Source organism: Populus euphratica, unplaced genomic scaffold, assembly GCF_000495115.2.
Source record: "Populus euphratica unplaced genomic scaffold, PopEup_1.0 scaffold327.1, whole genome shotgun sequence".
Classification (NCBI taxonomy): domain Eukaryota; kingdom Viridiplantae; phylum Streptophyta; class Magnoliopsida; order Malpighiales; family Salicaceae; genus Populus; species Populus euphratica.
Genome location: NW_011500214.1, coordinates 172,093 through 198,622, shown reverse-complemented (window position 1 = coordinate 198,622; position 26,530 = coordinate 172,093). Strand labels below are relative to the sequence as shown.

The 26,530-nt window shown below is 32.4% G+C and overlaps 5 protein-coding genes across 8 annotated transcripts; 2 read left to right on the top strand and 3 right to left on the bottom strand.

Moving 5' to 3' along the window:
- Positions 1-355: 355 nt before the first annotated feature.
- LOC105112184 (uncharacterized) lies at positions 356-1,649 on the top strand. The gene has a single exon (XM_011007781.1). It carries the CDS (start codon positions 632-634, stop codon positions 1,277-1,279), a length of 648 nt encoding a protein of 215 aa, XP_011006083.1. The 5' UTR covers positions 356-631; the 3' UTR covers positions 1,280-1,649.
- Positions 1,650-3,839: 2,190 nt separating this feature from the next.
- Positions 3,840-6,362, bottom strand: LOC105112182 (DNAse I-like superfamily protein). The gene is made up of 4 exons (XM_011007779.1): positions 5,169-6,362; positions 4,628-4,838; positions 4,410-4,539; positions 3,840-4,287 (listed from the first exon to the last, which is right to left on the bottom strand). The coding sequence occupies exons 1-4, from the start codon at positions 6,044-6,046 to the stop codon at positions 4,025-4,027; spliced, it is 1,482 nt and encodes a 493-aa protein (XP_011006081.1). The 5' UTR covers positions 6,047-6,362; the 3' UTR covers positions 3,840-4,024.
- Positions 6,363-10,130: 3,768 nt separating this feature from the next.
- Positions 10,131-12,310, bottom strand: LOC105112183 (tRNA/rRNA methyltransferase (SpoU) family protein). Its single transcript, XM_011007780.1, has 4 exons — positions 12,019-12,310; positions 11,832-11,933; positions 11,585-11,711; positions 10,131-10,673 (listed from the first exon to the last, which is right to left on the bottom strand). The coding sequence occupies exons 1-4, from the start codon at positions 12,223-12,225 to the stop codon at positions 10,459-10,461; spliced, it is 651 nt and encodes a 216-aa protein (XP_011006082.1). The 5' UTR covers positions 12,226-12,310; the 3' UTR covers positions 10,131-10,458.
- A 4,515-nt stretch (positions 12,311-16,825) lies between these two features.
- On the bottom strand, positions 16,826-21,337 carry LOC105112181 (putative E3 ubiquitin-protein ligase RF298). 3 transcript variants are annotated; one of them, XR_839711.1, is made up of 4 exons: positions 21,197-21,337; positions 18,563-20,704; positions 18,137-18,452; positions 17,431-17,518 (listed from the first exon to the last, which is right to left on the bottom strand). XR_839711.1 is itself a non-coding variant. In XM_011007778.1 (3 exons), exons 2-3 carry the CDS (start codon positions 20,696-20,698, stop codon positions 16,976-16,978), a joined length of 2,679 nt encoding a protein of 892 aa, XP_011006080.1. In that variant the 5' UTR covers positions 20,699-20,704; positions 21,197-21,335; the 3' UTR covers positions 16,826-16,975. The 3 variants fall into 3 exon arrangements, 1 of the variants encoding a protein (XP_011006080.1); XR_839712.1 differs by having other exon boundaries at positions 17,433-17,518; positions 18,119-18,452; XM_011007778.1 differs by lacking the exon at positions 18,137-18,452 and having other exon boundaries at positions 16,826-17,518; positions 21,197-21,335.
- A 3,691-nt stretch (positions 21,338-25,028) lies between these two features.
- LOC105112180 (uncharacterized) lies at positions 25,029-26,462 on the top strand. 2 transcript variants are annotated; one of them, XM_011007777.1, is made up of 3 exons: positions 25,029-25,220; positions 25,349-25,394; positions 25,486-25,576. In XM_011007777.1, exons 1-3 carry the CDS (start codon positions 25,086-25,088, stop codon positions 25,539-25,541), a joined length of 237 nt encoding a protein of 78 aa, XP_011006079.1. In that variant the 5' UTR covers positions 25,029-25,085; the 3' UTR covers positions 25,542-25,576. The 2 variants fall into 2 exon arrangements, 1 of the variants encoding a protein (XP_011006079.1); XR_839710.1 differs by lacking the exon at positions 25,349-25,394 and having other exon boundaries at positions 25,032-25,220; positions 25,486-26,462.
- Positions 26,463-26,530: the final 68 nt, after the last annotated feature.

Sequence of the window (26,530 nt, the reverse complement as noted above, 5' to 3'; positions counted from 1 at the left end):
GTAAAATAAATTTTTATTTATTTATTTCCTCTAAAAAAAATCCTGTTTTGACAAAAAAAATTATTTACCCCCATTGAATAAAAAATGCATTTTCGTGAAAAGTTTAAAGATCGGGGAGCACATTGTAAATTGCAGGCTTCTTCCATAGCTGTCCAAACAGAAGTTTTTGCCTTCTCATGCTTTGCTGTTACCGTGTCCGTCAACAGGACCCCACCCAATTCCAACAAAGACCGAGTCAGGGTCAGCTCTGGTGCACCGCTCAAACCAGGCGGCCCTAGCCCAAAAAATAAAATAAAAAAATCATGTAATAATAGGGAAGGCCAGGGCGGAGTGCGAAGAAACTCTCCGTTGCCGTTTTTTCTCATCTTCTCCCCTATATAAATAGGACAGAACCCCCTCCCCTCTCCTTCACAGCCACATCTTTTCATTTCAAAAAATCCCAACCACCACGTCCTCCTCCTCCTTCCCCTTCTCTCTTCTTCCTTCCTTTCCCTTCCATTTAATAGAGGAGAAAGAAAGGAAAAGGCCAGACAGACAGACATAACAACAATAACCCTAACAGATTCTTGTAAATTTTTCTTCTCTTCTTGTCTAGTCTAGTCATTATTATTGTTGTTTGTTTAAATTTATTATGGGGACTGAGGTTTTGAGACCACAAGATTGTCTGACTGAAAGAACAAGAGTTTCTCCCTGTCGGAGGAGGAATTATTACTATGGAAATGGGAACGGGAACTTTGCAAACCCTAGCGTTTATAGCTCTAACAACAACCGCAACAATCCTAGGTTCAATAGAAAACCAACAACGGTTCGGTCTGATAGATCTGACCAGAGAAAGAAACAATCAGAGCCGTCGGTTTCAAAGAAATCACGCTCTGTTGATGATTTTGTCAAGATCTGTAAGAATAACAGCAGCAACAACAAAGGGATGGAGAAAGTGACTATTTTGCGGCGAGGAGAGTCGCTAGATTCGAAGATCAAGAGCAGCGAGACTGCGTCTGCGACTGTTTCCTCGAAGAAGGAACAAGGAAATGGTGGAGATTTGGTTGTTACTAATACGGATAGATTGGGTCCGGACCCCAAAATGGTTTCAAAACAGATGAGGAACGTGGATCTTAGGCCTCCGGTGGCTGGGAATTGTGATATTTACGCCGGATCGGCCTTTTCAGTATCTCCGCCACCGAGTTCGCTTCCCTTACCGTTGTTCTCAAAGAAGAAGCATCTGTCGGTTGATGACTCAGCCACCAGAGACCTCAGGCGTTTGCTTCGGCTCGATATTTGAGATCCGAGTAGAATCTTTCGGGTCCGGATTCGGGTTGCCCTTTTCTTTCCATGTTAATCTCTCTAGCCTCTATGTTTCGTCTTTGATACGCTTCCCTTGATTTCCGGGATCCTCCCGTCAGCTTTTTACAAAACTGGAGGCAGATCTGGAAATCAGGGAAAAATACGGGGGCGAATCAGTTAAATTTGTGGTGTTATGTAATATTGGGTTGATCCGAGGGCTGTTTTTTAAAATGGGTTGTATGGGTAAATAGGGAGTTGTCTAGGGTGGAGAAATGAAAAAAAGGAGGAAATTGGGGGGGTGGATGTTGTAATATTTGGGAGTTAGGGTTGTGAGAGAAGGAATGGGTGGAAGTCTTTGTTAGGCCACCTCCCTTCTGTGCTTTTAATGAATGGGTGGAAGTCTTTGTTAGGCCACCTAGACTTCCCTTCTGTGCTTTAACGTTATGTGAAGAGAGATCAAAATCAAGTTGAATTCGAGCAAGGAAAATATATTTTTAATAATTAATCTTTATTATTCTCTAAATAATAATATTCCACTGATAAATACTGGTTTTATTTTTCAACTTCCCAGGAATATGCATTTTTCTGATTGACATGGTTTTGTGAAGGAAGGGGAGATGATTAGCTTTAAAGAAATTTCGTTCTCAATAGGACAGATTGGAGGGATGTTCCAGGCAGTTTCCCTGAGCTTTTGGACAGGGTAATCTAGACCAGCGCCGGCTTAGAGTGCTTGCAATGATCCAAGACTGAGCAATGGCAAGAAACTTTCACTTAATAAAAATGTTCATATATTTGTACACGTCACTGAAAATGTGGTTGGTTAATTGAGTTTTATTAGATAAATATATAGTATAATTCAACTTAAAAAAAAATAGCTCGAGCTAACAGCAGCCAAGGCTGTTAGTTTTGAAAAAAAAATTATTATTTTTGTTTTTCAATGAATGTTTGACATGCTTAGAGGATGCTAAACAAAATGTAAAATATTATTTTATATTTTTATAAAAGTATTATTCTTATATATCTTACAAATATACTAAAATCTTATAGAATACTATTCATTATAATTATGTTTTTTAATTGATTTTTTATATTTTTTAATTTATTTTTTATAAAATTATTTTAATTTTATAATCAATGAGTTTAACGAGTTTATCTAAATTAATTCGAGTTATATTTTTATTTAAATATTTTTTATTATTAATTTGACTGAAAATTATTTAAATTGTCTTTAAATTTATTAAATTAATCAGATTAATAATTATGTATTAAATATATTAAATTACCATTTACTTTTCTAAATAATTTTTAACCATTAGAGTGCACATAAAAAAATAAATTAATTTTTTTTATAAAACTATACTATCAATTTAGCTTTTTTAAATAGAATCTCCAATATATATATATATATATATATATATATATGTTCTCAGGGTGCAGTCTTTCTTTTTTCCTGGCAAGACAGAAGAGAGTCGCAAGAGTGATCATGAGTGAAAGTTGAAGTGTTTTCCTAGAAATCATATGCCTCTGGGCTGGACTACATTTTCTGTGGAGGAAAGGTGATGGAGCTGTGGTCCTACATATCTGTGCTCAAGTGCTGCGTCACGTTAGCCAGAAGAGATAGAAATCTCGTCCAGTTTTGGCATTGTGGGCTTTCCACTAAACGGAGTGATGGAATCGAATTGATGAAGAAGAAAGAGATGGAAAAGCTAAGCCGAAAACCATCAAGGCTGTCAGGAATATCTGATTTCTCAAGGTGAATCCATTGTCCCATGGGTGCGCTAATTAGGGTTTTGGGAAACTTGTGTCCCTAAAATCACACGGAGGGGAAAGGAATTTGTTGCTGGAGAACATCCCTTTTGGAAAATGAAGTTTTGTGGAAATGGATTGTTTTTTATTTTTATTGTGTGGTTCAAAAATTAGTATTCTGTTTTATGTAAATTTATGCCGAGGAAGTTTTTATTTTTTAATTTTAAAAATATTTTTTAAAAAAAATTAATTTTTTTTTATTTTTTTACTTGAAATTAATATATTTTAATATTTTCATATCAAAAATAATTTTTTAAAAATAAAAAATATTATTTTAATATATTTCAAAATAAAAAACACTTATAATCTAAACTTTAACAGCCCATTAATACGTTCAGTGCTTCAAGATGGAATCCAAGGGTTAACACTATGGAATTGCAACCATGAAAGGCCTTGGCCATCTCTTGATTCTACTGGCTCTGTCGACTTGTCAACTTACAAGCTTCGAGTTGGTGACTTTGTTCATGCTTTCTTTTCCTTGATCGTGTTTGCAGTGTTGGTCCTGTTGGATAGCTACATCGTGGAGGGCTTCTATCCTTGTTTTGATCGTCCACCGAGAAGGTTTTGCTCATGGCGTTGCCTCCTGGTATTGGTGCCATCTCGTGCACCGTGTTCATGGTGTCAATAGAAAGCAGGCCTAACCGGAGCATCCTTCAATGCTAGGAAAGTGGGAAAAAGGCTATCATTTTGGGTAGTCTAAAGCTACTTCGACACAACAGTCTCGATCTTCATCATATGTAGCGACAAGAGGGTAAACAAATAGAATGTTTCGTAGTAATATCTTCATTACATATCCATCTATACATAACATATTCAATTTGTCCTGTCAGAAATTTGTGCAAATAATGCACTTTGAATTCGATAATCCATCAGTAAAATCAAATCATAGATAATTCACTACAAAAATATCAGATATTTATCTTATCCATGAAGATATTCAGGTGTTCAACTTCCAAACACCTCTAGAACACCAGGGATTTGTTATTCTTACAACTTTCTGCTTTGCTTGCTGGGGTTCTCCAATTGCAGTCGCTTGATAACCCTCTCCTGCTTTTAAGATATCAGCTTTAACTATGTGATGATCGGAAGTTCCTTTGGATGAGATCACCGAGTATGATCCTGGAACAAACTTGTATGGCGAGTAGGGTGATGCCAGCATGTAATCCACTCTTGTGCCATACTTGCATGTCCCTTGTACATCTATTTCAACAAAATTTATGACACGCAAACTTTATGATCATCTCGAAAGAGAAAAGGGAGAAAGAAGGACAAAAACTGGTTAAATTTTGGCAAAAAAAAACAAGACAAGGTTGTTCAATTACTTTGGCCTTTTGCAACGATGACTACTGGCTCGCATTCCCCTGCATAGTCTTTTGCATCTACGTATCCTTTTCCCTTCAGAAACCTTGTCACTTCGGTTCTTGGTGTTGGCTTTCCTATGTCCTCGTAGTACTGGAAAATCCACACTGGCGGGTTAGAAGATGTAGAAAACGCTAGCATTAATGTAGATTATCAAGATATTTTTTGTTGAAAATTATACCTTGACAATGTCCATCCATCTCTCGGATGAGTAATCTGATCCATCAAGAGAATTGATACCTCCTGCCAATATGTGAGGAGTCATGTCATTTGATTTTATCATTGCTCCTATCTGTTTCATTCTCCAATTTTCATCCAAGTGGTCTAATTGGGTGCAGTAAAAGTCTACTTCTCCTGCCCATGGCACATAAATTGTGGCCTTCAGCACGTTCCTGCATTAAAAAGACAAGGTTTTGCCCGTTGCGCTTTAAGTTTGAGATTCTCAAGGAAGAATGTTTGCAAATATATTTCTAGAAAATCAAGCTGATGCTTGTACAGAGCAGTAATTGATCTGTTTAAGTGATGACAATTTGTCCTAGAACATTCAGACAGATGAGCTCTTCTAACTAGCTATTCATAAGAAAAGCATACAGCTTTGAATATCTTCCATGATCAATGCCTGTCCATCAGAAATCGCAGTCATCTGCCTTTATAAAAAATGAACTTACTCGTTCCAAAAAAATTAATCTGCATGTTTAGTATAACAGCGAAAAAAGCAGTACCTGAAATCTTCATCATTGGCAATCTTCTGAACTTTCCACCTTTTGATTGGCCACTTTGACAAGATCGCATTTCCATATCCCGGTGCCCAGCTTTCTGCAAACACGTATTTCATCCCCAAGGAAGTGGCCAAATCTGATAGAGGACTCATGCCTTTCTCTTCATCTGCCTTGACATCTTGCAGGGCCAAGATATCAGAATCCACTTCTTTTAAGACTTCCATAATGCTTCTGCTGCTTTTCCAGCCTTCTTCACTTATGAACTGAGTCATATTAGCCGGCAAGCACACAGGAGACCTCATCACAACATTGCTTCTATAGTTTCTGCTGGTAACAATGTTAGAACACCCCCCACTTTCATCGTCCACAAAGCCAAGCAATTTACTATTTGCTAATGAAATCTCATTATCAGGAAGATTAATTGAAACCTTTAGTTTTGATCTTGAAACCTTCTTTTCTGCCGGGAATTGCTCTGAATTTTTCAGGCTATCATGCAAGGGAGATTGCTTGAGTATGCTCTTGGGATAATAGCTTACGGAGTTTACTTGAGTATCGAATTCCACCTGACTCTTGTATGCCGTATAGCCGTCATGTTCTTGACTGATCATGATTGATTCCTCAGCCTTGGGAACTGCAGGTGCAAGAGAGAACATGGCAACATTGAATGTGGCAATTCGAATTGGTCTATCAGAACTAGAATTACCATGCTTGCCATTTAGATGAATTGAAGATTTACGAAAGCCTGGGCGCCATTTACATCGATCTTTGGATCTTATTTTTCCAAACCTTTTGATAATAACTTTTGGCCTTGGACGCCTCCATATCAGCAACCGTATCCTTGCACAGAGCTGCCGCAACTTCCTGCCTATCAGACCCAACATGTAAGATGCTTGTTGCACAGAACCTTTTTAAAAAATTTCAAAGCAACAAGTTTCAGGCTTTTAGCACTGTGTCACAGTAGTATAATTAGATACGAGACTAATTCTGGAGCTAGAAGGGAGAGGTAGCAGGGAACACAGACTTGTTGCGTAACTAACAATGTGGTAGTGAGAAAGTAGTTGTAGAGGCAAAAAAATGATTCCTAGTCCAAGTTTCAACTGCTCCAAAGGAGTGGGGTAGTTTTTGACAAATTAGCAATGTTGTTGAGCTTCTTTTGAAACCCTCCAAAAAGCATACCAACTGCTACCATTGAAACTAAGATATAATTGGAAGCCACAAGATATAAAATAATAAGAAGCCAGACTTTCTTCAAGTCTGAACACAATAATGACACAAGTGGCTTCCGAATGGCTTTGCGTACCAGTGCAGCTGAAATTAGATTTTCTTTAGCAAGTCTGATAAAAGTTTCAATGGATTTAATCCAAATTTGTTGACTAAAGTACGAGTTAAGAGATGAAGCAATCACACATTGAGTTTTCCTCTATGCTGATTCCTTCAAGAGGATTTTGTCCACAGTGGGATATAAAGGCCCAACCACAAATGGGCAATAGTCAAGATACTGTTCGAGTTCTTTTATCGTCAAATTATACTTTTTTTTTAATAATTTTTTTATAAAATTAATATTTTTTTCGTCAAATTATACTTTTTTTTTAATAATTGTTTTTTATAAAATTAATATTTTATTATATTTTTAAATCGTTTTGATATATAAAAATATTTTTTATTAAAAAATAATTATTTTAATATATTTTAACAAAAAAAAAAATACAATTTAAAAACCAACCATCACCACCACGCTGTTAAACACCCTTTTAATCTTTATACTTTGTCAAGAAAACAATCACATCCTTCGGCATGAACGTGTGGAATCAAACTGCTGTCCCAAGTGGAAATGTTCAATGAAGGCTGGTTTTTCCAGTGACTTTCGTATGTTTTTGTTCATTTCCCTTTTCTACTTGAAAGCTTGTGCATAATGGATTCTTCGAACATCCAAGAGACGTGTAGCGGTCAAAGGAGTCTCAAACTGTGTTAGGTAATCACGAGATAATATGTTCGCATGCTGTGAGTTTATAAAATAAATATATTAAATTAAAATAAATATATTTAATAATATTATAATTATGAATTAATATTAGATAAATAATAAAAATTAAAAGTACATGAAATAAATATTTTATAATAAAAAAAAATTATATTGGTGATTAAAAATTTAGAGATTGAATAAAATGATTTATAGCAATTCAGAGTGTATTGTGAGGAAAGATGCAGTATTTTAATACACTTTTAAGTATCAATCAGTTTTCACCACATGATTTAACTTTTTTTTTTAATAAAAAGTAAAAATAATTGCAAAACTAAACTCTCCACCAACTTAATATTAAAAAAAAACCAACAAAGATAATTTTGGAAGGAAAAAAACCCATGAAGAAAAATATTGTAGTAATTGACAATGTTTTGTGATGAAAACGTGAGGAAAACTACAGTGTTTTTTCCAATAAAATCAGCAAAGATAATTTTATAAAAAATCATAAAAAACCATTTAGAGAAATATTGTATCAATTCATAGTGTTTTGTGAGAAAAACTACAACGCTTTTACCATGTGATTTAGTTTTATATAATTATAATTTTTAACTAATTCAATATTCAACCAAAGATAATTTTAGAAAAAATCATATAGAAAAATACTATAACGATTAATCATATGGAAAAACACTACAACAATTCAAAGTATTTTTTTTAAAAAATTACAGAGCTAAATTCTCAATCAGCTCAGTATTAAGAAAATAAAATCCACAAAGATAATTTTAGAAAAAAATAACTAAAAAAAATACAGAAAAAAAAGAAAAAAAACCATATTGGAAAACACTATAGCAATTCATAAAGTTTTGTAATGAAAGCTATAGTGCTTCCCCACATGATTTAGCTTTATATGTAATGACATGTAATTATAATTCTCAACCAACTCAATATTTTTAAAAATAAAAATAATAAAAATAATTTAAAAAATTCATAAGAAAAAAACCATGTTCAAAGACACTATAGCAATCCACAGTGTTTTGTGAGAAGTGTTACAGTACTTTCCACACGTGATTAAACTTCACTAAAAAATTAAATTCTAACCAGCTCAATATTAAAAAAATAAAATTGACAAAGATAATTTTGAAAAAAAAAATTACAAAACACAAAAAAAAATCATGTTGGAAACACTGAACCAATTCACAATATTTTGTAATTAAAACTACAGTGCTTCCCCGCATGATTTAACCTTATTTGTAATGACTTGTAATTGTAATTCTCAAACATCTCAATATTAAAAAAATAAAATTGATAAAGATAATTTTAAAAAAATTATAAGAAAAAAAATCATGTGAAGAGACATTGTAGTAATCCACAATGTTTTGTAAGGAAAGCTACAGTGCTTCCCTCACATGATTAAGTTTTATCACAAATTTAAATTATAATCAACTCAATATTAAAAAAAAAATTGACAAAGATAATTTTAGAAAAAAATATTACAAAAAATAAAAACACAAAAGAAACTGGAAAAAAAACCATGTGAGGAAAAACTGTATCAATCCATAGTGTTTGGTAAGGAAAAACTTATATTTACTTGTAATTGCAATTCTTAACCAACTTAATATTTTAAAAAATAAAATTGATAAAGATAACTTTAGGAAAAATACATAACAAAACAGAAAAAAACCATATAGAAAAAAACACTATAGCAATCCACAATAATTTACGAGGAAAGTTACAATGTTTTCGTCACATATTGCAACTGTAATTTATAACTAGCTTAATATTAAAAAATAAAATAAAAAAGATAATTTTGAATAAAATCATAAAAAAAAAACATGCGAAAGAAACACTGTAGCAATCAACAATATTTTAAAGAAAAAAATTACAAAACTAAAATATTAAAAAAATCAACAAATATAATTTTAAAAAATAAAATAAAAAACTATAAGAAAACACCACATAAATCGATAGTATTTTAAATAAAAAAATATAAAGTGAAATTTTTAATCAGCTCAACATTTAAAAAGTAAAATTAATAAGAATTATTTTAAAAAAAATAATAAACAATATAATATTTAAAAAGTAAAGTTGAAAAATAATTTTAAAAAATAATTAAGAAAAAAAGAAAACAAAGGAAAGTTGAAAAAACAAAAAAAACATAAAAAAAAAAAAGAAAAGCAATGTGGATTACTGTTGTAATCCATAGTGATTTTAGTGTGGAGGAATTGTGATTCCCCCGTACCATTTAAAAGTAATTTATAAGGAAAGTTACAGTGTTTTCGTCACATATTATAACTGTAATTTTTAAATAGTTTAATATTAAAAAATAAAATAAAAAAATAATTTTAGAGAAAATCATAAAAACCAAAAAGAACCACGTGGAGAAACACTGTAGCAATTAATAATGTTTTAAAAAAAAATTACAAAACTAAAATATTAAAAAAATAAAATAAAAAAATTATGTGAGAAAAGACCGCAAAAATCTACAGTATTTTAAAGAAAAAAATTACAAAACTAAAATATTAAAAAAATAAAAAAAAAAAAAAAGAAAAAGAGGGGGGAAGAACAAAAAAAAAAAAAAGGTGTTTAAAAAAAAAAAAAAACAAAAAAAACGAAAAAAAAGAAGAAAAAAGTGGAAAATTGGGGAAAAACTGAAAAAAAAAAAAACACTGTACATTACTTCTGTAATCCACAGTTATTTAGGTGTGGGGGAACAGTGATTCCCCCACACCATTTAGAGTATTGTATATAATGATGCAGAAGAGAGTATTGTATATAATGATGCAGAAGAGAGTATTGTATATAATGATGCAGAAGAGAGTATTGTATATAATGATGCAGAAGAGAGTATTGTATATAATGATGCAGAAGAGAGTATTGTATATAATGATGCAGAAGGAAGTGCAACTGGATTAAGAACACACCAAATTAGTGCCTTTTGCATTTCCAACCATACTAGACCACCATGATGAACAGGTACACTTAATAACATGTTTTAACACAGATTAAAACCTGAAAGCATGAATTGCTATGGTAACAGAGACGAAACAAGACAACAAGTCAACTTGGTCCACAACTTGAAATAAAAACGGATATATTTAATGCTGTCAGCTAATCATAGTTATTGCTCAAGCTCCAGCATTTTATTACAATAGTAACCCTCAAGGGTTTAACTTACGAACCATTTCCCCAGACAACGTATAAGATTCTTCCAAATTGGGCTATTTCCCAGCAACCCGTGCAATGTCATAACATCACCCACATTTCATACCAGTTTCATGACATCAATTTGCTCTATAAGAATGCAAGAAATAACATCTACTATTTCTTCGATCATTCCTCAGTAAACAAGGTATCCAAAGGGCTTGAAGTTGACTCTGCATTTCTGGTCTCATCAAAGAATCCTCTAGATGCATTTTCCCTCCTAGATTTCCTTTCCTGGATTATAGATTCTTCTGTTTCTGTGCAATATTTTCCCTGCTTCACAGGTCTCTCAGCTACAATAAACTTATGTCCATCTCGGCTTCTTTCAGAAAGGCCTGCCCAAACTGGAGATAACCATGAGTGAGAACTAGGACAATTGTATACAAAAGTTTGAATCTTAGCTGTCTTTTGTTTGTGAAGGGAAAATATCTATTTCTCTATGCTAATTTAGTTCTTGGTGCTATTAGGTTGTCAATACCATTCATTACATGATAACAGTAACATATGCAGCTGAAAGAAAAAAACAAAGGCATGTGGAATGAAGACGCAAAAGATATTCATCAATGATGTAATTTATATTCCAGTAAAAGTTAAATGTGAAAAAGAAATGACAGAACAGAATGTACAGGAAAAAGAGACTTCTCAAATTCTATAATTTGGAATGGATGGGTTCAACATATGACATGAAACTTTTGACACAAATTACTTGCTAGATTATGGTCATTTTATGGTTCGTTGGTTTATCTTCTTGGAGTGTTCCTTAACATACAAGACCTAAGAGATATTAAAGAAATCTTTATCAGAAGCAACTACCATGAGGTAAGCCTACAGAACATTTTCAAGAGTACATTTTACTTCAAGTGAGGAATTTCTTAACCATCAATAACGGTGATGAAGGCATTTAAATAATCACTTCTGCCTTCATCGACTATCTGAATCCCTACACAAAGATTATTCTCAAACGAAGGGAGCACTACGCTCCAGAATGTTCAAATTGCAATTACAGTATTCTAACATCTAAGCAATTTTTACTTGTTAAAGGAGACTAAAATCTTGCAAGAAATAAAAGGGAAAGAAATGTTGTGCATTGATTTCTTCCAAGAGAGCCAGAAAACATTCAAAAAGAAAAAGAAAAATAAAGCACGAAGAGAGTAGCAAAATGTCATAAATTTACACTACACAAAAAACCAGAGTCATCAAGCAGGCCTAAAACCTAAAAAAACAATCCAGGTGCAAGCATCAATTTCATGCATACCTCCAAAATGATGCAGAACAATAGAAGCTGCAACAGTAACATTTAATGAAGCCGTACCACACCCATACTGTGGAATATAAACAAAAAAATCGCATATCTCACACTCCTTTGTCGAAAGCCCAGTTCCCTGCAACCAAGCCCTATTCAGAAATCCAGAACCACACCATCCATTTCCATAAAAAGCAGGCAACTTTTCCATAGAAACAAAGAACAAAAAAAGACCCACAATCATGAATTCAATGATTACCTCGTTACCAAGTAAGAAAGCAGTACTTCTCTTAAAAGGGTGTTCATTAACAGGAAAAGCAGAATCCGTAATCTCCACGCCGCAAATATCACAATCTTTCTCCTAATTAAACAACATAAAACCCTAAAAATCAGATATTCGTGATAAAAATCTGGAAAAAGAAACAAGATTTGGACGAGAGAGATACTATGAGAAAGTTGCGGGCATCAGAGAGAGAGTGGAAGTGGCGAAAAGGGAGGTGAGAAGTAGAGCCATGGCTGCCAAAAGAATTGAAGTCTCTGCGGCCAACAAGTATAAGCTCTTTGACGCCAAATGCAGTAGCACTTCTTGCTAGTGTACCCACGTTGTGTCTCTTTGCTATGTTGTGTACCACTACATAGCTTTCTCTTACCATTTCTCCTCCTCCTCTCTGCTTCTCAATTTCGTGAAGGTTTTTAGGGCTGTGCAATTTTTGCCGGTGCTTGAAACGACAACGTTTGCAACATTACTATTTCATTTCTTTTACCGAGTGATATTCATTTATAAAGTTAAGACAAGGGCCCGGCCTGAATTGATTAACGTGGGTATTTAAATTAGTTTATATATTTTAATTAATTTTATAAATTTTTAAAATTAATAATTATATAAATTTTTAATAATTTTAAGATGAGGTGACTTTTACATTGATTAAGTTAACAAAATTAAATAATTTAATACTTGATTTAGTTAATTTGAATAGTTTTAATGTTTTTTTTAATTAAAATTGAAGTTCAACATGGTGACCCAATTAAATTAATTACAAGATTTTTTTCTAAAATAATATCAAATTAAAAAACAATTCTTCAAAGCTATATTATAAGCATAGTATAAAGAAAAATATGTATAAAGATAAACTAGACATTATCTTTATTTTATAATGTTTGGATAAATTTATATTTATTTCATCAAACCAAGTATAAATCAATCTAATTCTCGTAATTTCATCTCATTAATTTATGATACCGTCCTTTCTCTTCCATCTTCCACAACAATTAAACTCAACATAGATTATATTTGATAGTGTGATCTTAGGTGAGAGATAATTGAGACTGTGTTTTGCTTTAATTGAAATTTTAAAAATATTTAATTAATTAATACATACCATAAATTTATATAAATCTCATTAAAAAAAACCCTCCTTTTAAATCTATTTTTTCAAACAATAAATGCAACTGTAAAAATTATTACAACAACAATAATGAAGTGATGGACTACACTAGTGATGATGAACAAAAGAAGCGCAACCAGAAGGTAGCCGTGAAGCAGGCCCATTACTGTCCCGTTGGATTGCCTCTCTGTCTCACTCCGGCTGTCGGAGCACCTCCACTGGCAGCAACTCTTTGCCTCAAAACTCAATTCCCTTTACTCCAGCTGAAATAGCGACTCTATTACTCGTCCATCATTGAGTATTTCAACATTGGCAAATGGATAATTCCTATCTTCCAGACTGCCAACTGACAGAAAAGCCGTCAGCAGACGCAACACGAAGGACATGCAGAAGCCATTTTTCACCTTTATGAAGGACGAACAAAGGTCGCCATTCCCATCAACTTCTTTGGTTTTTCAAGTTAAACATCCCTGGGAAGGTGAAACAATTTCACCCCACGGCATTTGTCTCGCAACTGTTGCAGGACTTCTATCCACACAGAGGACAAAGCAATTTAGTCTTTTTTTTAGCATTTCATTTCCAGCTCTTCTTAAGTAATATTCAGATTTTGACATGAAACTTTTTATTATTTAATTTTATATTGTCGAGTATAATATTTAAGTTAGATTGTTGGATTGAGCTATACACGAGTTTTTATATATATTATTTTATATTAGATTAAAATGTTAAGTAAATGAAAATTTTTTAAATAATTAATTTATATGATCGAAATTACTAGATAAATCTTATCAATTCTGATTGTTTACATCTTTATATATCATTTGAATTATATCTAGAGTTATAAAAATAATTCTAAAAAGTAGATATTTATATATTTCTGATTATATATAATAAGTCTAATAATTTATATGGATAAGAGAGAACAACAAGGTTAAATTTAAAATTGAATTTGTTGAAGAGATATTTATGATATCACCCATGATTGTTAAAAATATAAGTTAATTTGTAAAATTATATAATTTTATAAATTAATTTATATATAATATTTAAAATCAGGTTAAAAACTTGAAAATTATTAAACTCGGTTAACTCGGACGAGTTGACGAGTTTGACAAAAGTTAAGAAATTAATCAACTCCCCTCCTCGTCCATCACTCACTCCCCAGTCCGTTTCTCCCCTTCTCCCCTTTGCCTTTTCTCTCAAGTTCTCAAATCTCAACACTAATTGTGGATGGTTCCACAACTTTCACAGACACTCTCTCTCTCTCTTAAGACACTCTTTTCTTTTCTTTACTTCATTTGCCTTTGTTCTTCCTCGGGTCTCTACTCACCATCTTTTATGCTCTCATGTCTCGCCTCTCTGTATCAGGTTAGTTTTATTTCTTGGCATACTTGTAACTTAATTCTTGAAGACTTATTTATGGAGAAGGGTTTGTTATAAATTACCTAATTACTACCATTGTTCTTTCTGAATTTAGTTTTTTGTCATTGCTTTTCATTTGCTTAGTTTTATTTTATTTTTTTAATTTTAATGCTGCGTTCTCTAAAGTTGTCTTGTTGTCATTTAGTTTCCTTCCATTGTTTGAACTATTGTAGGCGAGGAGAGCTCGATGGTCTAGAAATGGAGCTGTTTATGTGTTAATGTGTTGGATTTTCATCAAAGCATGTCATGTTCTTGTCATATTATTTCCTTTCAAGCAAAGTCAGCTTAATGGTTATTATGAGCAATTGGAAGTTGGAACAATAGCTCTTAGTTGTAACTTTTATGTTACACAAACACTTAGAAATAAAGTTTTGCTTTTATCTTTTATTTACCTATTCGAGAGGGAACTTTTTCTATTGCAGAAATAAATAAAGTAATGATATATTGTTAACTCTTTAATTTTGCGTTATTTTTTCCCCCTTTAATGATTAAGTTGTATGATTTGTGTTGTTGTTTTTTTCCACCCTTTTGATGATTAAATTATATGATTATGTTTGGATTATAGAACTAAAAAAAGGAATAACATGTTTGAAATGGTGCTATATAAAGGATATGTATTGCGTCGAATGGTTATGAATGTAAATATACGTTTGATTTATTCCTTATTTAGATATTAGTTGCTTCTATAGTGGTTTTACAAATATCAGATCATAAGCTGTATTTATTTCTTATTTAGATATTAGTTAAAACTCTAGGAATGGAACATGTAACATTCATCTTGAGATTACAAATATTCTGATTTGTAGAAATAAAATATTTTGGAAATAAAAGCATATAAATCACAACTACACAAGGTAGAAACAAATCAAGTTAAACTCGAAATAAGATTCTCCATCATAGATATCATGTTTTTAGTTGCATGTATCCTTCTATATCATTCCACTTTATTTAGAATAATATCTCAATGATTCAGTCATTTAAGAATTTCAAGGATTCATGTTAATATAATTAATAATTAGAGTAACTAGCATTTATCTACAATTCTTCAAGAGATGACAGATTCGATAGAGAGCAGGAAATGGGTTATAGATATTGCTAAGTAGAAAACACCTAAGTTAGAGGCCTTCAACACTACATTTGCCAACACAATCAAAATGAATCTAACCACTATCCCATTACGATTCTAATCATTTTGTTTAGCCAGAGCTATACATACATTTCATCAATCCTTTCTAGTTCCTGTCATTTCTATTTGAATTTCAACTCCCTTGTATTCATTATCTGCTTTTTTAGCATCTTGAATTCTTTGGGTAAGTTTATTTTCTATGATTGTCAATATATAATTAGTTTAAGTATTTTACTTACAATTTTACAATTTTACAATCTAAGTTTATTTTGTGTTGTGTTAAAAAAATATTTTTGACAATCTTAATAACAACTATTATCCATAGTTTGCAAGATCTTCTTTTCCATTATGAATTGTATGTGGTGGCGAAGAGGCTTGAGATTCTTTCGTAATTTTTTTCCTTATTTTTCAGGATTTTCTTATTTAAAAGAAATATTATGAGAGGCTATTTAAAGGAGATATTTATGTTACTTTCCTTTCTATTTTTTAGAGTACACTTTCAGTTAAACAAGAAAAGAAACTTCAACATTCAAGACAATATTTTTTAAGCATGGAAAGAGAGAGGCTATTTAAAAGAGATATTTATGTTACTTTCCTTCCTATTTTATAGAGTATACTTTCAATTCAAGAAGGAAAGGAACTTCAACATTTAAGAGAATATTTTTCAAGCATGGAAAGAGACTTAATGGACAACACAAAGGGATACTCTTTTATCTACATGTTTCATAATCAGCTACAAGAGATCCAATACAAGGAGATATGGTTTTGGTGTTGTTTTGACAACTTGTATAATCTGAATATTTTATAAGGTTTATTTATTATTTTAATTAATATTTGAGATAATTATATTTCAATTTTAGAGTTTTTTATTCCTGTTAAGTTTGTTTTGGTCCAAAATCAATATTTAAACTTATTTTAGGTATTACATTCATGTTTAACTAAGTTTTTAGTTAAAATCTATTGGCTTGCAGTCCAATATGAGACTATTAAAATTATTGTATTATGATTATATTATGTTTTGTTTTATTAAAAGTTTAGGCAGTTTTAAAAATTAAAAAGATTTAATTTTTCTTGAGAAAACTTTTTTTTTTTTTTTAGACACTTGGCAAGGTATTATTTACCTTATAGCATTTACAATCATTCAATAACTCTAATTCTTAATTACAAGTTAACTCTAGGTCAAAGTTTTTGATAAAACCTGCGTATTCAACTTTCTTGAAGAAATTATCATGTTTATTGTGAGTTGCGTTACCACTTAATAACGAGTTTCACTTCATTTTCTTTATGTTGCAAGAGATTTAAGGGGAAGAACGCAAAATATGGGGAAAGCAATACTGAAGCATAAACATTGCACTGTATGCCAATTTGAATGTCTCAAACTCTTTCAGTAGGTGTGACTCGGATGCATTATTCAACTCAAATGAGTCCCGCAATTGTTGCTCAAAACACTCAGCTCAGCTCCATAACAAATTATGAGCGAGCATATCGTACAGGAATACGCTGCTGTATAGGACCTCTACACGAGGGGCAGTCCTTCATCCCTTGTTTCTCATGGAGCTCGTTGCATGTTGTGCAAACCACCTGATGAGCACATGGGAGAAATACTACAGCCATCTCTTCAGAGAGGCACATCACACATTCCCTTTCTCGTTTCACACCTCCTGTCTCAGAGTGGTCATGGAAATCGTTGGCCACTTCTGAGATCCATGGAGTCCTTGACTCCTTTTGAGCAGGATTACTTTTTATATCTGCAAGTCTGCTAGCATAGCTTCCATCAATGCCCCGACGAAGTGCTGCAATTTTTGAAGAATCAGTCTTCAGTCTCAATTGGGAGATTTCTTTTTCAAGCTTCTGAATTTCATCCTTGTACTTCTGTAAATTGGTTTCTGCTTTCAATTTGATCATGCCCTCCTTGGATTTAGCTGAAGCCTCGATATTTTCTATTTCTTTTCTTAATGAACTGGCCTGAATAAGCAGTTCTTCCTTTGCCTTCTCTTCCTGTCGCCATCTAGCCTGTGATATTTTTCACTTTCAATGAGAAAGGGCCTAGTAATAAAGCATGCACGAATAGAATGTGATGTGTCGAACCAATTTGCCAAGCACACTATATACTTTCCAAAAATTACATATTAAAACTCCACCATCGAATACAGATGTTTAAACATTACACCATGAAGCTTCTGGGAATTATGCTTCAGGGGTAAGATGGTCAGGCAAGGACAAACAAAAATGCTCCCTAAAACAGAGACAAACAAAGGATAACGAAATGACAAATAAATAAGACCTCAGTTTAAAGAAAGGGTTTGCAAACCAATTTGAACGTAAGAACATCTAGAGGAGAATCCCGCGGGACAGTGCTGCCAGAAATAGAAGGATGAGAGACAAAGAAATACAGTTGGAAAGAATCTGTAAACAAAATTTTGATCACTATACACGGTAACCCTGACATTTTTTGGTTAACAAAAATCAACAGGAAGTCTACAAAGGATCAATATATGAAGTCCATCTTAACATATATTTATAGCTCTAGTGCCAATGCATGCAGATGCCAGCAGAGAAGTGTCGTTTCATTCTGTTAGCAGCAGTAGCATATATTCTAGCATAAATCATTACCTCTACATGTGCGCTTACCACATCAACTAGCCTTCTAATAGAAGTAGCCTGATAGTGTATGTCGTACACATGTCAATGAACACAACTGCATGTAACACATCACGCATGCGCATGAAAATGCAGTAAAGATTCTCAGACCAGGTATCAACCTAATTGAGCACTGTTCACCATTCCATCCATAATTCTTTTTTCTGAGCAGTGAAACAACCTATATCTCAACCAGCTAAGCTATGAACCGCATGGTAAGTTAGAATGTTTTGAAATGGTCAAAAAGTTGGCAATGAGAAACCTGTCACTGGCTGCACCACTCAATGATTGATCAAACCCCCCCATGCTACGTAAAATTCAAATGATTAGCAGACGATTGTTACAATATATCCAGCGTGTAGCCTCTGAGAAAAGATGGAGGAAAAGGAAATTGGAGCCAAATTCTCAGAAGCATACCTCATACTGTTCCTGTATTTGTCTAGCCTGCTCAAGATCCTGTAGTAGCTCTAAAACCTTGTGTCTTTCGGTTGCAAACTCTTCCTGGAGCAGAGCTCTTTGCTTTTCCCATGACTGAAACTTCATTAGTGTTTTCTTCTCCCTCTTTGATACTTCCTGACAGCTTGCAGCTGACTCAACTGCACGTAACTTTGCGGCCTCCATTTCTTGCCTCAAAGCAGCATTCTCCACCTCGAGCCTCTGGACAGCAGAATTGGCTATCTCCACCTGCCCGCTTGCCTTGCACAAAGCATTTTCCATTTCAGTAAGCTTCTTCATGGTGCTTTCCTCCAGAGTTTGCTTCTCTTTCTTATGCCTTTCAACCTCTTCCTTCTCTTGTCTTAGTGACTTAAGTTCAGCCTTGTCCTTACCCAGCCTTCGAGCAGCCTGCATAACCTTTTGATTTGCCCATTCTGTCCATTCTTGGAGCTGATTTTGTAGTTCCCGTGCCCTTGGAATAAGCTTCATAATCATCTCATCCTTCTTGTCACGGGGGACCCACTGTGTTAGAGACTTGTCATACAATATCCCAGCATAACTAGACATAGGTGCCTCAGCACTGCAGCTAGTAGGCACTGAAGTTGAGTTGCTTTTTGCAGGCAGTGAAAGAGAGAGCTCGGTATCAGCTGCTGATGATGCAGGTGGGGTGTTGACTGTAGGTAGAACTGGAAGGACACTTACTGGGGGTAATGCGGATGAGATATCAGTCTTAGGGATTGAAGAGCTTGTACTAGAAGATACTGAATTAAATGTTACATGGGAAGAGGGATTGCTAGGAAGATTCAGGTTCCTGTTATCTTGAGGCACATCAACTCCCATTGCCTTGCTTAATCTTAATGAAGCATTCTTTATGTTAACAGAAGTAGAGTCTGAAACAGATTTCAATTTTTTATCCAAGATTAAACCACCCAAGCCGCTTAGTTTCCCTGCTCTCGAAGCTTTAGACCCATACGTCCGATAGCTCTTCTCCAAATGAACTGACTTCTGTCGAAGTATGTATTCTCTCTTATTAACAACAGAATGGACCTTCCTACTGACGATAAACTTTTCTTCCAGTATAGTAGATTGAGATTGAGATTGAGATGATCCTGCAATGTTGGAGGATTTATCATCGACTGTCGAATTTGATCCCTCTTTATCTGATACCGGTCCATTGAGAACAGCACAGTTCTTGGGTTTTGTATTTTTGGGAACTCCTGTCACATTGGTGCTTGTCTCTGATTGAGAACAAGGATTTGGAAGGTTTAGTTCAGAACATTTGGCTTCTGGTTTCAACTGGGGCTGAGCAGAAAGAGATGCGATCCCATTTGAAGCACCATCAGTAGCAAAGCTGCTCAAGGGATCACCATCCATTGCACAAGCATGAGAAACATTCATGTCACAAATCAACAAGCACCACATTGCATCTCCAGTGCTGAAGAAAGGCCTGACTTCCTGAAGTACACAAACCAATTCTGCCAATACATACCTCCCCAGCTGTTGTAAATCCTCAAAACAGTGCTCTCTTGAAGGTTCAATATCATGACCATTCCTAAGAAGCGCTAAAGTATGATCCACTATATTTGACACAGTGTATTTACACCCATAATAGAGACCAGACCTCAAAATAGCCTTCGTAGCCTCTTCCTCAGTATAACCACAAGCAACAATTTTCTTAATTGCACCCTTAAATATTGCATCCAAATTGCTCAAAACAAGTTCTTCTAGCTGAGATTCTGTAAGATCACTCCAATCAGCATCATGGGATTCCTCTGACTCTACTTTCCCTCTAGGCTGGCTTGGCCCAACCTCAGATGAACCTAAGGCACTAGACAATCCAAGGTCAAGTTTTAACCCATCAGAATGGTATTGGTTCACACCACACAAGTCACAGGCACTGGACTGCCCATGACCTGGGGCGGCTTCAAATTTCTCAGCAGAGAATTCATAACCTGGAAACTCATTCTGAGCTGAAGACATAATCTTACTCGGGTCACCCAAAGGTGGATCCGCACGGAACTTCCTCTTATTCCTGCTTCCCTTTTCTTGGATAGACGCCATTGGCAAAACTTGAATGGGACAACTACTACTACTTGCTTTAGCAACCATTGACGCCATTTTAATCTGTAAATAAACAAAACCAATATCTTTATATCACTCAAACCTTATCGATCATCTATCCATCAACCGGTGATGCACCCCCCCATTTAATGTATCAAAATTCAAATAATCATTAAAAAAAAAGCAGCTAAATCAAGAATCAATACAAATCAAGCAATCAAAAAATCATTTCTTCACCATTTTATCTCACTGCCAAACAATAACCCAAGTCAAGAATCGCAAAATCAATCAATAAAAAAGAATTCCCAGAAACAAAAACGAAGAAGAAGAAGAAGAAATAATCAATAACCAATGAATTAAAAATAATCCCAGTTGACAAAAACATGATATCTCAACACGAACCATATAAATTTGAGCAGGAAATGGAACAAAACAGCTTAAAATTAAGGAGATTTATCGATTGAGGCAAACACAAATGATATAAATAGATAGATAGATAAAACATCTATAAAAGAAATAAAGATTTGAGACAAGAATGGAATGATCGAGGCGTACCAGAAATGTGAGCTAACATAAAAATCAAAAGGGTATAAAAAATTGGAGACCAATCTCAAAACATCACAGAAATGGCAGAAATATATGTAGTTATTTCTCCTCCCTGTTTTTTTTAGTTTTTCATAATTGTATTTGTTGCAAATTTATGTAGTCCTAGAGTTTCTTTTTTCTTTCTTTTTTGGCCTTTTTTTCTATGACTGATTTTAACCATACCAACTAACCATGGTTAGCTGCATATAATTAGAGTGTTTTTGTATAGATTTTAATGAGCATTATTAAATTCAACTTGGTACAGCAGGTCGGGACTTGACTAAAGTTAGATTAAAAAATTAGATGAAAAATAATATTTTTAAATTTAAAAAGAGTAACAATTTAATTAAAATATAATTAAACTTGAAAAAATTAAAATAATTTTATTTAATTTTTATTTTTTGAAGTGAAATAACATTATCATGATTGATTTGTGTTAATTAATTAACATGACTTGAATCATAATTTTTTTTAATAAATTTGGTTTTGATATATATGAACTAATACTATAATCTTTTGATAAATAATAAAATAAAAAATAATAAAATTACCCTATATGAGTTTAAGTTTCATCATTATAATATAATATATATTCAATTGATACAATTTTTATTTATTTAAATGCAACATAAATATGATAAGATTATACTAAATACTTGTTGGTGAAGACAACATAAATTAAGTAGTTATTATAAATATATAATATTTCTTTTAGAGTGTGGTTGGCCTCGCTTTAAATCTATTTTTATTAAAAAAAATAATTACACGTGGTTAAGTTAAAATTTACTCAATCTCTTAATTTAACAAGGGCACCTACCCCTTCTTAAAATAAATAAATAAATAAAAATCCAAACATGGCACCTACTCACAAATTGGTGTCTTTTCATCTCTTTTTTATTTTATTTATTATCCTTCCAAATATTCATGCAAAGGAAAAGAAAAGGGAAATGTCCTGTCAAAACGAAAATGTATTTTTAACTATCGAGAAAAAATAAAAAATTTAGGAGATTGAATGCATTTCATTCTTCTTTCTAGTTGCTGGTAGCAATTCCACCCACGCATCAAGTTTGTTGATAACTTAATGGAGTCGCACAAAGAAACACCATCTCCTTTTTATTTGATTGTGATGTATGTTAAATCATAGTCACCAAGCACGATTTGGTTAAGGGGATTGATCCAAAAAAATTAAGGATTTTGTTTTATTAATATAAATATTTAAATAATTTATATATATTTTAATTAATTTTATGAGTTTTAAAATTAATAATTATATAAATTTTTAATAACTTTAAAAAAATTCAAATTTATAATCATTAAAAAATAAATTTAAAACCTGATGAATTGAGTTACGCTTGTAACTTGTTATTTTATTTAGATTGATTTTATAATTAAATAAAATAAAATATTATCTGGGTTAATTTTTAGAAATTTAGTTAATTTAATAAAGATTAATAGGTCAATATATTAAAAAATAATAATAATAAAAAATATAATTAATTTATTTTAAATAATTTTTTTATTTATGAATTAACCTAGTAATCAGACAATTTGCACCGAATATTTGGTTGCATCATTATTATTTTTTTCATTATGCTTACTGGTATGCATTTAATAAAAATTTTGATGTATGTTTGATAATGTAGTGTATCATATTTTTGATGTATGTTTGATAATGTAGTGTACCATATTTTTTAAAAATGATTTTTAATTAAAAAAATAAATAAAATGATGTTTTTATTTTAATTTTTTTAAATTAACATATTAAAAACTTAAAAAACACTTAAAAACACTTTAATATAATATTTTTAAGATAAAAAATAATTTAAAAAGTATTTTGAAAGTAGTTAAAGCTACTACAATGTTAAACAAATATTTAATTTGGAATTTAGTTTTCAAACTGTGATTTGCATCTAAGATCATGGTTTTAAAAAAATACATCAAATGATACACTTTCCAAAATCAAGTTCATAAAACTACTAAATGGATAATGAAATAACCATAAACTTATTCTTCTTTATTTATTTGGCCATGACAACCAAAAGGCACAGAGTGTCCTAATTCATATAGTTGGAGAAGCCGAGAAAGCACTTATTAATCTTTAATCTTGGTTACCTAGGAATATTTTTTACCCAATGCAAACATGTTTTTAATAAAACTTAATGTAATGATTTAGTAAAAATAATTAGATAATCATAATTGTTAAATCTATTCCGGTCTAACAAGTCGATGTGGAAATAGAGATTTATAATGTGATCCAATTCAGATTTTTAATTAAATTGAATAAAATATTAATTTGATAAAACTCTTTCGATTTAACTAAGTTTTTGATAATTTAATTAACTTAAATAAACCAGATCTGCCTTGCTTATAAAAAAAAAACACTATTATTTTAATAAAAATAATTAATCTAGTTACCAAGTCTTTTATCTAGGTCAGCTTTTGTGTTAATCTAAGAAATTATATTATTTTAATCTAAATATGGGTCAAATTCAAAGTTTGATAAATACAAAATCTACACCCTTGACTCATAATTTAATTTAAATATAGCTAAAAGTATTTAGTTTCCTGCCTATTTTTAGAGAAACAACAACCCCAAGGATTTATAGCCGAAGGAGGCAATTTTTTTATAAAAAAATTAGAAAACAAGATGATGCACGTGAAATCTTCCTTCCACATTTGAGAACATGATACACATTCCAACTATTTTTCCATTTTTTTTTCTTTTTTGCAATCATTTTAGTTGAATTTGATAGTCGGAAGCATCGAAAAGCAAGTGAAAAATACATGGGAGTGTGACTTGGAAAATGAGACTGACGGATGAGATTTCGAACCCCTCCTTACACCTTTCTATGGTAGGTGGGAGTCTATGTTCAACATTTTTAATGGACTCTTAACCTCGCTTTTGAAACCCGGCTTGATTGATTAATCTGGGACTGAATTTTTTAAGTCAGAAACCTAGATGATTTGATTAAAAATTCGGTTAGAACATGTTAATTATTTATGATTTTAACTAAAATAATTTCATTTTAATTTATAAAAAAATTAGGGTCGACTTGGATCTGGAACCGGGTTTACTACCACACCGAGTTTAAAAACTTTGGTTTTTAAATATAGTTATGAAATTTGAATCTGCATGGTGGATTCACTTGACATTTTTTTATCTAATTAAAAATTAATTTGATAATATGGTTAATTCGGGTCAAATCTAGTAAAAAACCTGACTCTTAAACCATATTTATATAACTTTTTTTTAAAAAAAGAAATTGACAAACATATTGTTCTGGTTTTTATTTTTTTTATTTTTTATTTAATCCGGACAGTTTCTTCTAGTATGTGATTTAAATATTGCTCTTATTACATCTAGGGTTGGATTTTACATCTATGCTTTTAGGCCATGGATTTGTTTTTGTTGGAAAAGAAAATTGTAATGCTATTATTAGTCACTGTAACAATCATTATAGGAATTAAAATTATGTAATTATACATTAAATTTGATATGGAATTATAAGGATAACTTATCACCTCCGTTAATTTTTTTTTCTTTTTTTGGGGTTTTACCCGGATATTTTTATATTTTTAAGGCTTATAGCTGTACCTTCTAATAAATATATATACTTTTTGTAAATTAAATTTATATTTTTATCCTTACATGAATATAAAGGGTGTTGGTTTTCTCTTCGATTTGTAAATTTAATATTAAATTTTATCTTTTACAATACTTATTTCGGACACCAAGTATAATATTATCTTTTTTTTTAATAACAAAACTTAATTTAAATATTAAAATTTAGTCACTTATTATTTTTAAATGGCTTACCCCAACAAATTTAGGCATTGAGGATAACCGACCGACCCCGCAATGGCTGAGCTACCAAGCATACACATCTCCATTCCACCACCTCGTCAGCAACCGCTTCACCAGAGCGATGCAGATGAGGATGATGACAACGTTAAGCAACTCAAACAATGCTCCTCTCTCTACCTATCCCTACAGGTATTATGTCCCACTACATCAAGAAAAAAGGAAAGGCTCTAAAACCCCATACCCAGCAAGGGTATTTATCAGTCACTGATCTGGATTAACCTTTTTTTTTTTTTTTTCCTTTTGCTTATAATTTTCGGGATTGCCTTGTTAATTCCAATAGAAACTGGAAATCTTGCCAAAAGGGTATATGCTAAACTTTATTTGTTGTCCGGGTTTGCATCGTTGCTCATGAACAAGGGCTGACAGTCGTCCTGCTTGTTAAAATGCTTCACAGAAATTCAAGCTTTGAAGGCATGCAATGATAGGATGAAGAATGACAAGGGGAAGTGAAGATTCGGCACTCACAAGCTCCAAAACCGTGATTAACTCTCGGCTCACAATAAACTCTCCATTGAATTCAGCATTCATAACTCTCCGATTGGCAAGTTTTGTAATACAATGGATTGCTGTAAACATTTGAGCTATTCAAGAATTTCGGAATGTTCTCGTATCGGGATTCTATCCAAAAGAAATATAGCATTTGCTTCTCTTGGTTCACAGTGGTATCGTGCAGTACTTTATTGTTTCCAATAAATAGGCAAGCAAGAGATGAGAAAATACTTGTGTTGTACAGCAGAAATAAATAGGCACTGGGAATTACTTGTTAATTATTTGGACTCAATACTTTATCAGCTTGTAGGCTTGCAAAATAAGAGAAGAAATTGATAGAAGAAAAAACAGTTATTCTAATTAGCAAGTGTGTTTCTAGGATTGACTCTCTGCTGTTTCCTTTTTTATGTCACCAGTTAACATCTTAATTGGCTCTTAAAGTCCTTTTTGCTTCAAGACGATAGATGCAGATGCTCCTTGGCAATCAACGAAATGCCTGCCCTTTCTTCTCTATTGAAGATGGCCATGGTGGACAATCTTCATGTTCATTTCGGTATGTTTGTCCAATCCTAGCCCCACATACGCAATTGAGAGTCATTGTTTTTCTTAAAATCTCTCTCTCTATCTCTATCTCTCTCTCTGAGAAATCATAAATAATCTGAGACATTTTGGTGACTGTCAAAAATTGCTCTGAGTCTTTAGAAACCATGATTTCTGAGACGGACATAACCATTTGTAGAATAAAAACCCTTAGCTTGGAAGGGATGCGTAGACAATTCCATCTCATTGCCCGAATGCCCAGGAAAAAGTAGATTATTTTGATGGAAAAAATGGAGATCCTTTTAAAAAGCTGTATCTTGAAATTTATTCACCTAGTTCCTATGCCACATTATGTACTTTTACACAACACCACCTCAGAAAAAGGGCTAAACAAGGGTGACAATAGATAA

Excerpts from the sequence above, each read along its gene's own strand:
- LOC105112181 (XM_011007778.1), bottom strand. The coding sequence starts at position 20,698 with ATGGCGTCAATGGTTGCTAAAGCAAGTAGTAGTAGTTGTCCCATTCAA. Across the intron at positions 17,519-18,562 it reads AAATACAGGAACAGTATGAG|GCTAGATGGCGACAGGAAGA; the intron begins GTATGCTTCTGA and ends AAAATATCACAG.
- LOC105112183 (XM_011007780.1), bottom strand. The coding sequence starts at position 12,225 with ATGGTAAGAGAAAGCTATGTAGTGGTACACAACATAGCAAAGAGACAC. Across the intron at positions 11,712-11,831 it reads CTTTCTTACTTGGTAACGAG|GGAACTGGGCTTTCGACAAA; the intron begins GTAATCATTGAA and ends GCTTGGTTGCAG. Across the intron at positions 10,674-11,584 it reads TGTTCTGCATCATTTTGGAG|TTTGGGCAGGCCTTTCTGAA; the intron begins GTATGCATGAAA and ends GGTTATCTCCAG.
- LOC105112180 (XM_011007777.1), top strand. The coding sequence starts at position 25,086 with ATGGCTGAGCTACCAAGCATACACATCTCCATTCCACCACCTCGTCAG. Across the intron at positions 25,221-25,348 it reads CTCTCTACCTATCCCTACAG|GATTGCCTTGTTAATTCCAA; the intron begins GTATTATGTCCC and ends TATAATTTTCGG. Across the intron at positions 25,395-25,485 it reads CTGGAAATCTTGCCAAAAGG|AAATTCAAGCTTTGAAGGCA; the intron begins GTATATGCTAAA and ends AATGCTTCACAG.
- LOC105112184 (XM_011007781.1), top strand. The coding sequence starts at position 632 with ATGGGGACTGAGGTTTTGAGACCACAAGATTGTCTGACTGAAAGAACA.
- LOC105112182 (XM_011007779.1), bottom strand. The coding sequence starts at position 6,046 with ATGTTGGGTCTGATAGGCAGGAAGTTGCGGCAGCTCTGTGCAAGGATA. Across the intron at positions 4,839-5,168 it reads GCCAATGATGAAGATTTCAG|GAACGTGCTGAAGGCCACAA; the intron begins GTACTGCTTTTT and ends TTTTTAATGCAG. Across the intron at positions 4,540-4,627 it reads GATGGATGGACATTGTCAAG|TACTACGAGGACATAGGAAA; the intron begins GTATAATTTTCA and ends TGGATTTTCCAG.